The sequence below is a fragment of the Littorina saxatilis genome, linkage group LG1, assembly GCF_037325665.1.
Source record: "Littorina saxatilis isolate snail1 linkage group LG1, US_GU_Lsax_2.0, whole genome shotgun sequence".
NCBI classification, from domain to species: Eukaryota; Metazoa; Mollusca; class Gastropoda; order Littorinimorpha; family Littorinidae; genus Littorina; species Littorina saxatilis.
Window position 1 is genome coordinate 46,970,412 of NC_090245.1, and position 16,384 is coordinate 46,986,795.

Below are 16,384 nucleotides of genomic sequence, written 5' to 3' on the forward strand. Positions count from 1 at the left end.
CAGGTCTTTCTTCATCTCGTTCACCAGGTTGGTCGGGATGCAGCTGACCAGCAGATCCTCCTGCACAACAGCCACGTGCATGCCAGGTGTGTTTGTTTGTTTCTTTGTTTGTTTGTTTGTTCGTTCATGGGCTGAAACTCCCACGGCTTTTACGTGTATGACCGTGTTTACCCCGCCATTTAGGCAGCCATACGCCGCTTTCGGAGGAAGCATGCTGGGTATTTTCGTGTTTCTATAACCCACCGAACTTCTGACATGGATTACAGGATCTTTTTCGTGCGCACTTGGTCTTGTGCTTGCGTGTACACACGGGGGGGTGTTCGGACACCGAGGAGAGTCTGCACACAAAGTTGACTCTGAGAAATAAATCTCTCGCCGATCGTGGGGACGAACTCACGCTGACAGCGGCCAACTGGATACAAATCCAGCGCGCTACCGACTGAGCTACATCCCCGCCCTAACTGCCAGGTGTGTAACAGTCGCGTCGAACATAACATGATTGAAAAACAAACCGACTCAATTCAGTCTCTTCAGGGACGCTATAAACAATAACAATAACAATGTAGTGTCATCTTCAGAGGGTAGCCCACCGCAGCTACCCGATATCCGTCCCTAGAGCGTCTGTAAAATCGAAAAGTCTGGCAGCGGAACGAAATTCAGATGTAGATGGAGCAGTGAATGCAGAGACAGGGCTGCCTAAGAGCACACCGGGACAAGGAACAGGTGTTAGGACAGCACACACACACACACACACAAACCACACAAATACACACACACAATAACAATGACAACAATACCTAATTGTCCATAAACATTGGTTCATTAAAATATCACAGAAAGAACCACGTTTCGTCATTGTACCGATGGTTTTGTTATTTTATTTGGGGGGGGGGGGGGGGTTGGGAGGGGGGTGGTGGTGGGGGGACAAGCGAACAAACTCAATACTGTTTAAATTTACACTTTCTCGGCTTTAAAAGCCAACATACATGTTTAAGACTTCTGAAACTAAGACGTGGTTTGGTAGGCCAATGGCAGGAGCTTTTAAATCGCAAGCCATTTTTTCTTAGTGTCGAACCTTAAACAACGGAGGAAGCCTACAACGTTAAATAACTGGTCGCTGTCCCATAACCGTTCCAGTTTTGTAACGCTGTTTTTACGTTGTCTGACCTCCTCAAGGTAAAGGCACAGTCCTTACAGTGTAAACCGTTATGCTCACCATCTCACATATGGCCAGGCTTTTACATGTATGCGACTAGGCCACTTGGACTTATACCAAAATATCACCAGCCTCATATTTTTCTGTGCAGAGCGGGATTTTTCTTTAGGACTAAATTTCTTTTAAAAGCCACTCGTGATCTTATCCAATGTAAACGGCTAGGCAGATCTGACATCAGGCATGGGAATGGCTGAGAGGAGGTCCGGACATTTTTGTGTAAGGCATGATCAAAATCTACGCAATCTAGACCAAATCCATTGGGAGTTGGGCGAAATTCAATATCAAAATCAATTACTTGACTCACCGAGACGAGCTGAAACCAATCATATTTTCTGCCTTCAGAGCTGTTCCGTTTAAAGACTCCTGAGTGATTTGAGAATATAAAATGCTCTTGCGAAATGTTAAGTTTGGACTCTGAAATTTTCTTGTTTCCTCTGAAATTTCTTTTCCAAACCTCTGAAATGAGTGGATCCGAGGACCATGCCCATGCCTGTGATAGAGTGAGCAGAACTGTGTCCACGGGTAGGACGGTGAATGTAAGAGTCAAAACTCGGGCCTGTATGCTGTCAGACATTTTTGACAAGCTCAATGGTGTCTGTGGATGGTGTCTGACACCCCCAGACGAGTTGAATTATGCATCTTACGCCTTGCTCGACAGCCCAGACAATTTACTTATATACTCTCGCTTCTACCTCGCGCGTGTGGGACACTCGTTTAATCACATACCGTTCACAATGTTTGACAGCGAGTGTCACGTGTATTTTAAAAGGAAACAACGTAATCATTATCACAGTTCTAGGGAGATATCTGATTACGTGTTGTTCTTTGTGTGACTCCCTTTCACATTTTGTAAAATGTCAGATATGAAGAGTTGTTACAAGCAGTGTACATAATTAGCAGTACTAGCGTCTGCAATCGATTTAATCACTGACTCTCTGCATAGCACAGTAACAATAACAATTAAACTCTACTAAAAACTATTACACTCATTAACGACCTAAAATACATTGTTGGTTGTTTTTCTTTCAGGAGAAAACGGTAGACTTTGGTGCAAGAAAAGGAATGGTTTAGATTTGGTGTTTTGTGGTGTGATTTTTTCCCCACGCACTACCACACACAATCTGTATTTTCAAATACTTAAGAAAGAGAACTGGAAGTAATGACCATGAAGCACCTATGCGGCAATACTTGTGATTTGACGGTAATAATAATAATCAAAGTGCTAGTGATTTCACGACAATCATCATTATTAAAGTAGTAGTGATTTGACGGCAAACAATTATGACCAAAGATTGTTGATTTGACGGCAATCAATAATTATCATTGTTATCGTGATTGGACAGCAATCAATCATTATCACAGAGCTAAATAACGTACAGCAGTTCCAAAACGCATATTTATGCATTACCATTTTCTACCTAGATTCTTCGTCTTCTTCGTCCATGGGCTGATACTCCCACGTTCTGACATGGATTACAGGATCTTTTCCGTGCGCACTTGGTCTTGTGCCTGCGTCTTTACACGAGGGGGAATAAGACACTAGCGGGTCTGCACATAAGTTGACCTGGGAGATCGGAAAAATCTTCAACCTCAACCAACCAGGCGCGGCAGGGATTTGAATCCACGACCTTCCGCTTAGGAGGCCGGTGTCTTATCTACTAGGCCATTACGCCCGTCTTTCTACCTAGATAAACAAAGCTGTGACACCAAAGAACATCGTTCATCCTATTACTGTTGATTACCTGTTGCTGTTTCTCTTTCTCCAGTTTGATCATGCACTCTATAGAGTTCCTGGCGTCCAGGAACATTCGCCTGTGAGCCACGTCAGACAGGAACTTGTGGGACAAGCCGATGACGTTTCCGCAGAGCAGCACCACCGCGTTGGACACCAACTGCAACGAAATATTATTTTAAAACATATTTTATTCAGAAAATAATACGGTGATATATCAAAAGAAAGTCAATTGGGTTCATACAACAATACCTTGGTTGAAGCCTATTTCATTCACAAAATATAGGGTTATGTATATTGCAACAAAGTCGATTGGTTTCATACAACCAGTTACGCTTATATCAAAGGCACACTCCTTCTCGTGAAAACAGTTCAGTTTACCATCTCACACCTGGACAGTTTTTCTATCTTTTTGTGTGTTGTTGTTGTACATGGGATATGTACAGAAAATAAACAGCCTGGATGCTCTCTGTGCACAGTCGAACATTTTTTAAATTAATTTATTTCTTTTAAAAACAAACAAACACAGCAAGCAGCCAGGGTGTTGATTTGTAGAGTATGACCAAGTGGAGGGATGGTGTAATCCCACAGCAAGCAGCCAGGGTGTTGATTTGTAGAGTATGACCAAGTGGAGGGATGGTGTAATCCCACGTGAGAGCCTAGCCAGATCTGAGATGCTGAGCGGAAATCTTTTCACAAAAAGGAGCGTGCCATAAATAAAGTTCTGGAACGACGCAAAACTGTTTGTTGGCATGAGATGGAAGTAGAAGTGGTATGTTAATGTGTGTAGCAGCAGGGTGGTCGGAGGGGGGGGGGGGGTCTGGTGGTGGTGGTGGGGGGGGGTAACGGTGGTGGTTGGGGTTGGGCGGGTTTTGAGGACACCTTACCAGTTTCTACACGGACAAAATACTTCTGTGCTTAACTATCAACTCCGTTCAGGCCCAAAAAGAAAAATATGTCTGTTTCCGGTAACATCGCCGAAAAAAATACCGGTCGGTGTTTTTTAAAAATTTTTAAAATTTTTTGTTGTTTTTTGTTTACCTTTTTCTTACGTTTTGTTAACGTCTTTTTACGTTTTTTTGTTTGATTTTTTTAAACGCTTCCTTAGTTTACTTATAATTATTTACCACATGTTTTTGACCTAGATATATTGAAACTAAAAATAGTATACTTGACTTCATATATATATATATATATACTTTTTTTGTGTGTGTGTGCGAAAAGCGAAAAAAACCTTTAGGGTCGGCGCTTAAAAATAGGGTCGGTCGGGTTACCGGAAACAGACATATTTTTCTTTTTGGCCTCATATATAAATATGGATATGTGTCGTTGATACCGAGTAAGCCTATTCCTTTATTTGCCTGTTCGCGTTTGTTTGCTCACGCGCGCGTGTGTGCGTATGTTGTAATTCACCAGAAGAATACCTCGGACTAAGTTTGAGCGTGAATGAAGTGTTTTCTGACGTGGAACAATCTCTGCATTCAGACAAGTCACAATTTAACGCTGACACTGCACTAGCTCTGCGCTTGATGTAGCTGTGGCAAGCTTCATTAAAAAACGACATATTTCAAAGTTGACACTGCACTAACTCTTGGTTGGATGTACTCATGGCAAGCTTAATTCAAAACGACATTTTTCACTTTCTACCAAGCTATGCAAGCGTGCATGGACGGAAAGAGGGGATAAGAAAGGAGGCTGCACTTCATCACTCTATCACACTTCATTTCTCATGAAAAAAACACACACTCTTACCTGGTGTGACATGTAATCTGTCTGCGCGCGAGACAATAACGGCGCCATAATAAGATGCACAAGGACGGCCAGCCCACCAATCAGAAGCGACCATTTGCGGGAGAGAGGAAGCACCATATAGGACACGACTGTAGTGTAGAATATCACAGAAACGTCGTCTGTTGGCGTTCTCACAGCGCTGAAAAAGACAAGAGGGTAATATTAAGATGTATTACGACGCGTGCTGTAGAATATCACAGAAACGTCATCTGTTGGTGTTCTAACAGCGCTGTGAAAGAAAAGAGGGTACTATCATGACGTATCACGCGGAATATGCAAATATATAATACTTTTAGATATGTAGGATGAAAATATCAGTTTTCATCACGTAAAATGAAAGAGATATATGATTCTCTGGTTCAAACAGAACAAACTGAAAAGAGAACCTTACTTAAAAGTAAAAAAAGTGTAATGTTGTTTTGCAGACGGGACAGGAAAATATCAAATGTGTATCAAATGCAGTAAAAGAGTTATGATGCTCTGTATACTGTAGACATAGTGTAAACACTTGATCCTTATCCGTGTGATATATATACGCACCACGTGAGTATCATAATTATCACATGTTTAATACAACATCATATATATATCAAATCTAAAATAGTTAATTGTTTCTATCACAGTTTATCATCATGCTGCATCAGAAATCGTGCTTCGCTTTAATAACATCAACATCTGTCAGCTGCCCTCGACAGGGTATTTGTGAAGCAAACACTGTTTGTGATTTGATACACATCGCCTGTTATAATGAAAGAGATAAAACAAGCATACGTCTCAAAACAAGCAAGACTGAAATCGAAAGCAATGCACAAGAACATAATCATTTTGAAAAAACGGAAATTGTCTGATGTTTCAAGTACAATAATCAAAATTGCTCATTCTCCGTCTCTCCCTTTATCTCTCTCTGTCTCTGTCTCTCCCTATCTGTCTCTGTCTCTTTGTCTGTCTGTCTCTCTCGCTCTCTATAACACACACACACACACACACACACACACCCACACGTACACACACACACACTCACACACATACATACACACACACACACACACACCCACACGTACACACACACACACTCACACACACCCGCAACCCCCCACCCCCCTAACACACACTTCCCCACCCCATCCTTGCCCCTCTCTGTTTTCACCTCACCTGCGCACTACCTGAGGTTGACACCTGTGCTCACCTGAAGCCAAAGTAGAGGTTGATGACCATCAGCGAGCCCACCCAAAAGACAATGGAGGAGTAATCCGGGTAGCGGAAGAAGAATCCCCCCACCGACATACCCGTCATGTAGCCGATACAGCAAATGACACCCACCCCTAACGTCACCGCCTGCCCTATGTAGTAAACATCGGGACGATTCTGAAAGAAAATATGAAAAAAACGATAAAAATGACAAATACAAAAGGTGTAAAGAGATAAAATCAAAAATGAGGATAGAAACATAAAGTGACTGGCTGACTATATTCTACTTAATGTGTAAGTCCTTTTTCTAACCATTTTAATAAAACAAGGACAAATCGAGAGCATCAAGGTAAAACAAAACAAAAACCACTCACACACAGAAACAAAGACTCACACACAAAGAAAAGACAGAGAACATTTATCTTTGGACGATAAAGAAGTTGCATAAAAATCTGCCTTCAAACGACATAGAAAATGTACAAAAAGATGTCTTCCGAAGTGCTGAGCAAAAACAAACCGATTGAAGTTGGACCTAAAACATTGCCCTTGGTTAAAGTGATTGAACACTGCATAGAGCAGGTTTATACGCCGTTTGTCTACTAAACCAAATCGACCGCTAAATCTGGGAATTTTGCATACGTCTCCGAACAGCAAAAAACCAAACATATTTTTGCATCATTTCTTCATCTCGATAGAGCGATGGGTCGATAAAGTATAACTGCTGGAACCGATTTTCACTGCTTACCAAACATAGCTGAGAGACTGCCCTTTAGAGTTGACGTGAAATTATGTAAATTTCATGAATATGTAAACAAAATTAAAACATTGTTTAAACCAACTAACGTGAACCGATACGGTCTGCAAGTATAACTGAGTAAATACAAAACCGGGTAGGGAAATGGGCGTTTTCATCATTATTCGCATCCACTGGATGCTTGAAATACATGACGCCGTAATTTTGCTCTAGCGTCGTACGTCTTTTCACCAAAATCTGACGTCTTAAAGTTAAGATCAGTCAGTGTGAGTCAGTAAGTTACAAAATAAATGAAAAGAGATCATACAAATGTCACATTTAGAGACAGCGAGATTTAAGCTGGCAAATGTTTCTCTTTTTTCTTCCGGTACGGATTTTTGGCCTTGTAATTTGTCTATTTTTGTCTCAGGGTTACAAGTATATGTACACATTCGCCGAGTGCATTGCCCTGTCTTTTTTCTTTCTTCATGTATGTCAAAATTTACATGAAACTGTTTTCATAAAGACTCCTTACTTAGCATAAAAATACTTAGGCAAAATGTAGCAACTGCTTTCATGAACGTCAGAACAGAAACAAGACCAAGGACACTGATTAATTTTCCGGTGTTCTACAGACATAAACTGGTCTTGAAGACAAAACGCTAAATATCAAGCCTGTTCTCGCACCGCCCTCTTAGTCGTAAGTCAATTCAACCGCACACGTAAAACAAACTCTCACACACACACGCGCGCACGTAAAACACACGAACAAACACACGCATGCACGCACGCAAGCACGAACTGACGCAAGCACGCGCGCACTCACACACGCACGCTCGCATGCATGCACGCACCGCACGCACGCACGCACGCACGCACGCAAGTACACACACACTCACACACCTACACACACACACTCACACACACCTACACACACACACATATACACACAGACACACAGACACACACACACACACACAACACACACACAGACACAGACACACAACACACACACACACACAGACAGACACACAACACACACACACACACACAGACACGTTAATTTGGCAAGAATTCATGGTTGGCCTTGCATAAGACATCGTTGAAATATCGGAAAGATACTCTGAAAAGAAATAAACTGGCAGCTACATATTAATCATGACGACAAAAAGATAAACGGGAACCCAGTTCCAACAGCTTCCTCTTGACTTAAAGAAGGCCAAAACACAGACGTAACCAGCGCACGCATACGCACACACACACGCGCAAGCACACACACACACACACACACACACACACACACACACACACACACACACACACACGCACGGACGCAAACACCAACACGCGCACCTTCACACCCAAACACACACGCACGAATTCACGCAAACACATTCGTATCCATAACAGTAAACATGCACACACGCATGAACACACAAAAACAAACACACATACAAACTAACACAGGCGCACACATGTGCAAACACACGCGTGTGCGCACACACTGACGCAATCACAGAATCACACAAAATAACCCCATTGTTTTGTCTTTGCAAACCATTGTTGAAACGATTGAAAGAGACTAAAACAAAAAAGTAAAACTGACAGTTAAAAACTCTAAAGAACCAATCCGACGGGACTGAAAAGAATAGTAAAACTGGCAGCGAGCCAGTTGTGAGTTTTCTGAAAGCTAGCGGGGAAAAAATGAAAGGTCGATGACTTTTGCGATAGTATTTACATTTTAGATCAGTTTCTCTTTCAATATAACACGCAATTGTTCATAATATGTGATTGACCTTTTTTTTTTTTTTTTTTTTTACTGTATCTTTGATTCTTGTTCGACCAGGCGCTAACATGACATTTATTTTTACCTTTCGTAAAGCGCCTCCCCCCCAAAAAAAAAGGAAGATGTTTTCGTATTAACTTTGCATAATATTTGAAGAAAATGACGATGCACGAAATGTCACAGTAATGCATATTTAAATATTCATTTGGGAAAACTGCGTTGACGTTTAAAGCATGAGGAATTATATCGCACACCTTTTGTTATTATGATTATGAGTATCATTATTATTACTATTTACAAATTACTCAGGTCACACTCTCGCAGTAAAACAATATTCACCGGAGTCTTAAAAAAAGCATTTCAAAAATCAGTTGCTTGTGACAGGCATAGATATATTCGCAATGAAATGTAATGCATGGAGACTTTTGTCACTTCACGTTTATTGTAACAAAATCTGTTCATGGTTTAAATTTCTCTTCTTCGTTTTGCTGCAATTTTAATCACTTCGCGAAGATTTACTGCGACGTCAAACACAGCGAGCAGAAGTGCATTGCTCGCTGCAACTCAGAAAATATGCCAGACAGTAACGATATGGCATTTATCACCCGGTGACGCCTCGCCGGTCTCGTGATCAAGTGTAATATTATATCGTGACAAATGGGAGATATCACCCCTGGAGCAAGTGTGGGGAATATGTCACATAGCTCCTGTGATGAAATGATCCCCAAAGGTTATAGAGACAGATTTATCCCAGGCTGCGTTGCGATGCAAACAAAATTCTCCGATCTTGAGATAGCCAGGACGGTGTCTGAAATAGTGAACTAGATCAAATTGGCCCTCTGACCCAAAAGCCATCACTCTTTTAAGTTTGTTTGATTCCCGGTGATGTTAAATTGTGCGTAGGTTTTATATTTAATATTCCTTTTAGGTAGCAAACGCGATTGCGTTATCTGCTTGATCTGTGCAGCTCAATTATTTGCTTGTACAAACATCAAACCATTAGGAAAGACCCGTTATAGGTTTATCTTCCGGTCTTGTCATTTATTACATATCTGTTCCAGCGAGGAATTCTGACGTATCCAAACAAATGACAATCAAAATAATTGTTTGAACTTTTCTTTTCTTTTTCATGCTTACTTTTGAGTGCCGTGTCTCTGTTTGTGTTGTTGCCTTGTCATCTTCATGCAATTTATGCGTAAGTGTATATGAGTATGCTTGAGTTGTTAATGCGAAAGATTGTGTATGAGTGCGCCCTGAGTCGCCTTGTGGTGAGATATGTGCGCGTTATAAATTCTCGTATTATTAAATGCAAAGGGCATACATGTACTTGCTGCTAGTTCCATCAAGTTAGAACACCACGATTTTATAAGCTAAATCTCTTAAAATGTCTAAATGGCTTAAAGCCGAACATCCGTCTCCAGAAGACCAAGCCTTGTTATATCATCAGGCCACAGAGCTAAATTTAGTGTTGCCTGCACGAGAAACTAGAGCTACATCTGCTGCGCGACAATGTTGGCCTTTAACCAAATCTCTAAAAATGTCTAACTCTAAGTGGCTTATTTTTCACAATGGTCATAATAACGTTGAATTTGATTTGCAAGAGCTACACAACAGAAGGACAGTAAATACAACTCAAAATGATGTCAAGTGCTTTTTAAGAAATGACGACGTGCTTATCAAGGCGTGTCGAATCCCGGGGATGTGCGATACTTCCTGGGTCAATTCCCTTGCGTGTTACGGCTTTGCAAGGTCAAATCACCTTTACTGATGAAAAATGAGAAAACTGGGTTGTGCTTGTGTCTGGCCATGTTTCGTGTCGCATCTCTTCTTCTTATAATCTTGTTATAAGTGATTTTTGATATTGTTGATGATGTGTCGTTGTTGTCATTGTTGTAAAGTTAAGTTAAGTCAAGTCAAGTCAAGTTAAGTTAACAACAACAACAACAACAACAACAACAACAACAACAACAACAACAACAACAACAACAACAACTTCTCCATGTGAGATAATAAAGTTAATTTTGATTTGATTTGATGTGATTTGAACAACAACAACAACAACAACAACAACAACAACAACAACAACAACTTGATTCTTGTCAAAACATCAATGCAAACAGCACCAAACAGTATCAAAAGACACACACACACCTGTCCCTGCACGAGGTCGATGATGATGACGACGACAGAGGCGACGAGCAGCAAGGTCATGTAGGCCAGGACCAGCAGGTGCTTGCTCCGCACCGCGTACGTCTGGTACAACTTCTCTAGGTCAAGGTCCCGGAACGACGTCTGAAAAAATAGAGGATGAGGATAAAGTTACCGTCGTTTTAGGACTATTTTGTTTACAGAATACAAGGACATGCACGCGACAAAATTTGATGCGTACGTCTGGTACAACTTCTCAAGGTCAAGGTCAAGGTCGCGGAATGACGTCTGAAACAAAAAGCGGTATTCTAAGAGAGGACAGTGCTGTTGGATCGAAATGTACAGGACACAAGGATACAGACGCACAAAATCAGTCAAACAAGTATTTCCTGCAAACAGCGTACGTAAGGAACAATTTCTCGAATGTCAAGGTCACGGAACGACGTCTGAAACAAAGCGCAGCAGTCTGCATCTTAAACAAATAAGGCAGAGTGCAATTTTAAGATCTGAGAAACAAAGCGCTCTAAATGGTTACGACATGTGCAACATGAGTAAATGAGAGTTATGCGGAACCAGTCTCCTGGCACCTGGGAGAATAACAAGCATCGAAATGAACAAGCGACTTTAAATTCATCCTCAAAAAAGGATGATCGCCGTGAGCTCATATGTTCATCATTCTCCCAAGCACTCTAACTAACAATTACGTAAACAGTCATAAACACTAAACAGATTTTATTTCTAACCGGACAAAGAATTAGATCAAGACTGTTTTTTACGAACAAACACACAAACGCAAACATTATTATAGTATTGAGGAGAAGTCTTGCGCAGCAGTCTGAGATAAAGCAAAGAAGGGAAATCCAGCGTTCAATCAATATAGTCAGGTTTTTTTTTGCAAACTTATGCCTGACATTTGATTTTCCTCCTATTTTGACACTAAATCTTGAAAATAATTGATAAGCTTACCATCCCGAAAAAGGCAGTAACGTGCTGAAATATTGATTATAGATATAAACGTATCTAACTTGGTTACTGGTGTGTTTTCTTTTAACTAAATCTTGAGTCGATTTTGTCGCATTTTCTGTACAGAGATTCGATTTCTTACTTCTGTATCAATTACAAAGTTTCAAGTCGCAGTAATCACAGTCCATATCACCAGTCACCAGCCAAACCCAAATCAATAAATGAATGTATCAGCCGCCGCGCAACATTTGGTAGACAGCAGTTTTACATCAAACAATCAATTGATATGCTTGGTGCCCTGTAGGTGGTCTTATTCGTAGCAATAGTGTCATTTTCGTGGAGTTTTAGCACAACAGAATGTCAGTGTGTTTATAAGACAGTCGATTATTATTCAGTCTGTATCGAGCGAGGTCTATACTTTGGGTGACGTGTTTGCAGAGCGCTTCGGGGAAGAGTGTTTTTCCATGTACCTTTTGCTTAAAACGGAAGTCAGATAGCGTGCGTGGAATAAAATTGCAGTCGCACAGACAGTTGATAAAAGCTAATGAACATCGTCTTCTCCGTAGAGGTTACGTGTGTGACGCAAATGTGTGTGCGCGTGCACTTTAACAAAGACTCGCACATAACCATTTATTCATGCGCGAGCGCACCGACAACAAATAGACAAACAGACAGGCAGGCAGGCAGGCAGGCAGGCAGGCAGGCAAACAGACAGACAGGCAGACAGACAGAGAGATAGACAGACGTACACACAGACGGACAGGCAGGCAGGCAGGCAGGCAGACAGGAAAACAAAATCACTCACACAGTAACGCAGATAGACAGACAAACAGACACGAATGCACGCACACACATTAATGCACAGGACTGAAGATCGATCACCTAAAAGACAGTTTTAACGGTTAAATCAGTCAAATCATGAGCCTATACATACTTGCAATCGTTAGACGTCAATCACTTTCTATGACTCTCTACCAGCATACTTATACATATGTACTTCGTTGAATTTGGCAAACATTTGGAATGTTGCCAATAGTGACAGTTATGTAACATGAAACAAGTCGCGTAAGGCGAAAATACAACATTTAGTCAAGCTCAGTCGAACTCACAGAATGAAACTGAACGCATTGCATTTTTTCCGCAAGACCGTACACTCGTAGCATCGTCTGTCTACCGCTCGTGGCAAAGGCAGGGAAATTAACAATCCAGAAAAGCGCGGTAGCGGTTGCGCTGAGGAGGATAGCACGCGTTTCTATATCTCTATTCTTTTTAACTCTCTGAACGTGTTTTTAATCCAAACATATCATATCTATATGTTTTTGGAATCAGGAACGGACAAGGAATAAGATGAAATTGTTTTTAAATCGATTTCGGAAATTTAATTTCAATCATAATTTTTATATTTTTCATTTTCAGAGCTTGTTTTTAATCCGAATATAACATATTTATATGTTTTTGGAATCACAAAATAATGAAGAATACGATAAACGTAATTTTGAATCGTTTTATACAAAAATAATTTTAATTACAATTTTCGGATTTTTAATGACCAAAGTCATTAATTAATTTTAAGCCTCCAAGCTGAAATGCAATACCAAAGTCCGGCCTTTGTCGAAGATTGCTTGGCCAAAATTTCAATCAATTTGATTGAAAAATGAGGGTGTGACAGTGCCGCCTCAACTTTTACAAAATGCCGGATATGACGTCATCAAAGACATTTATCAAAAAAATGAAAAAAAGGTCTGGGGATATCATACCCAGGAACTCGCATGTAAAATTTCATAAAGATCGGTCCTGTAGTTTACTCTGAATCGCTCTACACACACACACACACACACACACACACACACACACACACAGACACACACACACACACACACGCACACACACACACACATACACCACGACCCTCGTCTCGATTCCCCCCTTGACGTTAAAACATTTTGTCAAAACTTGACTAAATGTAAAAAGAGCTAAGCTTTACTTATTGCATACTATATTTTGACCATTTTCAGCAATGGTCACGGAGAATCGCGCTGCTTCTATTAATCACCCATACGAAGCTTCGTAGTAAAACTATAGTATCTAAAAGTACGTAAGCATTACTACTGATATAGTCTTTCGGATGAGACGAAAAACCGAGGTCCCGTGTACACTACATTGGGGTGTGCACGTTAAAGATCCCACGATTGACAAAAGGGTCTTTCCTAGCAAAATTGTATAGACATATCTATAAAAAAAATGTCCACCAAATACCCGTGTGACTTGGAATAATAGGCCGTGAAAAGTATATACTCGCCTAACACGCTTGAGATTTACTGGCCGATGTGAATGCGTGATATATTGTGTAAAAAATTCCATCTCACACGGCATATTGTAAACGCCATGAGCCTCCCCTCTGGTAGGCGCTACAGAGCTTTGAAAGTCAGAACTAGTCGCTTTCGCTCTAGCTTCATCCCCCATGCTGTACTGACAACTCCTGTAGTGAAGACGTTGTAATATACTGTAGTTATAGGATTGGGGGGGGGGGGGTTCTTTTGTTACTTAGTCCTTTCACTGCATTCCATTACTGTTCTCATAACTTGTGATAGTGGAAATATGTGCAATGTGGAATGGTCCTTATTTTTTAGGTGCTGGAGTAGTTCTGTGATGGTAGTAGTTTTGTGCAATGCGACTCTAAGTTCAGGTGCTTGAGTAGATCTGTGATAGTCTGTTAATACTGTTGTTTTAAACTGTCTAACTGGCTAGATCATGATTATATAATTTTATGTGATGATCTGACTAAATGATAATAATTACGTGTACTACTTACTTTTAAATGGATTATAAATTTTAGGTATTGTTCTAGTATTCACTAATGTTGTATTGATATTACTGGCACCCCTTTTAAACTGATATGGTTTTTTACCCTTACAAGGCGACGATGTGAATTTGTGATGTAGATATGTGGCTGGTTATGTGTGAGAATGTAAATAATTGTGTGTGTGTGTGTGTGTGTGTGTGTGTGTGTGTGTGTGTGTGTGTGTGTGTGTGTGTGTGTGTGTGTGTGTGTGTGTGTGTGTGTGTGTGTGTGTGTGTGAGTTGTGTCTGTGTGTGCATGACAGTGTAATGTACGTATGTATGCATGCATGGTGATGTGTGTCTGCATATGTGTCTGGTTGGTTTTTATTTTATTTTTACCGTGCCGTGCCAAGATGAAATCCTTTTGCAAAATTGGTGAATAAATATCTTGTATCTTGTATCTTGTATCTTGTAGAAATACTCACTAATAAAATATAGGCGTGGGTTTTAAAGTACATTGAAGAAAAGTGAAGCGCTTAGCTGCGCTGTGACAACACGATAATCGGACGCCATGATGACGTAGTTCTGTTGCAGTAATTAAAGGTTTGACCTAAAAGAGTGGGTTTATGGGTGGTTCCTTTGTCTGTGATAATGTCAGTGGTTGGTCTGATTGTGCTGTTGCGTATCTTGGTTTTATTCCGTAGGTGTGTACTCATGTCCTGGGGTATTGGCGGCGTTATTGGTGCGCTATCTCTCTGTCTCTGTCTCTGTGTGTGTGTGTGTATGTGTGTGTGTGTGTGTGTGTGTGTGTGTGTGTGTGTGTGTGTGTGTGTGTGTGTGTGTGTGTGTGTGTCTGTCTGTCTGTCTGACTGACTCTATCTCTGTTTGTCCCTGTAACGCGCGAGCGCACCGACAACAGAGAGACAGACTGTCTCTATATGTCTGCCTGCCTATCTGTCTGTCTGTCTGTCTGTCTGTTTGTCTGTCTGTCTGTCTGTCTGTCTGTTTGTCTGTCTGTCTCTGTCTCTGTCTCTCTCTCGTTGTGCCTGTGTTAACCTTACACAATCACAGACATTTTGTCAAGCAAATGAACACTGGCTTATCGATTCTAACTAGCTGTAAAAATCAGAGGCTGACGAACTAAAGTGTAATCCCTAAAAACAAGCTCTGTTATTGGAACGTTCTTTGTCCTAACAGTCTTTTAATGTTTCAATAACATACCTTTCTTGTTTTCTTGTATTGTAAAAACTTATTTGTTTACCTAAGAACTAAACTAATTTTAGTTAGTTTATGGACAGCGTAATCATAGGAACCAGGAACCTGCAATAATGCTGCAAGGAAGTGTACTGTTTTGTGTTCTTACGTTTTATGTTGTATGCATGTTGTCTGATGCTGTGATACACCACTCCCGCGTTTCTCTTCTTGAGATAATAACGTTTTCTATATATATCTATGTCTATGTCTATATGACTGACCTTGACCTTGGCAAGCGAGGGTCTGTCGACAGAGGACGTGGTACTGTTGCTGTTGCGGTGGTCCTTGTGGAAGTTGTTGACGTGGCCGTTGATGGTGGCGGCCACCGTGGCGGAGCTGTCCGACATGCGGTACATATGAGCTCTGCTCCCTGCGCATGACGTCAGACTGAAGACGCTCTCCACGCCGCTGGGTGACGTCACCTCCATCTCGCTCTCTGCGCGCGCACGCTGGTTCACCTGTGTGGACAGACAGACTTTGTTTAAAGATAGAGATGAAGGAAGCGAGCAGGATTGGTTGAAACTGAGATGTGTTGGGATTTCAAAGAATCAGAACCCGTAGTTTGTTCTCTCCCGTTGGGGTGACACCCACTTTCGCTTCGTGCACCTCAGGCCTGGAATTTATCATAGCGGTTAGTGTGCTTGCCTCTCACGCTGGAGTATATCATAGCGGTTAGTGTGCTTGCCTCTCACGCTGGAGTATATCATAGCGGTTAGTGTGCTTGCCTCTCACGCTGGAGTATATCATAGCGGTTAGTGTGCTTGCCTCTCACGCTGGAGTATATCATAGCGG

The 16,384-nt window shown here is 41.2% G+C and overlaps 1 protein-coding gene across 1 annotated transcript in view; it reads right to left on the reverse strand.

Moving 5' to 3' along the window:
* The window catches only part of LOC138971580 (adenylate cyclase type 2-like), a gene marked incomplete at its 5' end in the record, with an annotated part of 45,988 nt that extends 29,938 nt beyond the window's left edge, over positions 1–16,050 (reverse strand). Inside the window, 6 exon segments of the mRNA XM_070344343.1 lie at positions 1–60; positions 2,959–3,108; positions 4,701–4,878; positions 5,926–6,104; positions 10,598–10,738; positions 15,814–16,050. The exon segment at positions 1–60 is cut by the window's left edge and continues 71 nt beyond it. Coding sequence (XP_070200444.1) covers positions 1–60; positions 2,959–3,108; positions 4,701–4,878; positions 5,926–6,104; positions 10,598–10,738; positions 15,814–16,050 — 945 coding nt within the window.
* Between the last annotated feature and the right edge of the window lie 334 nt (positions 16,051–16,384).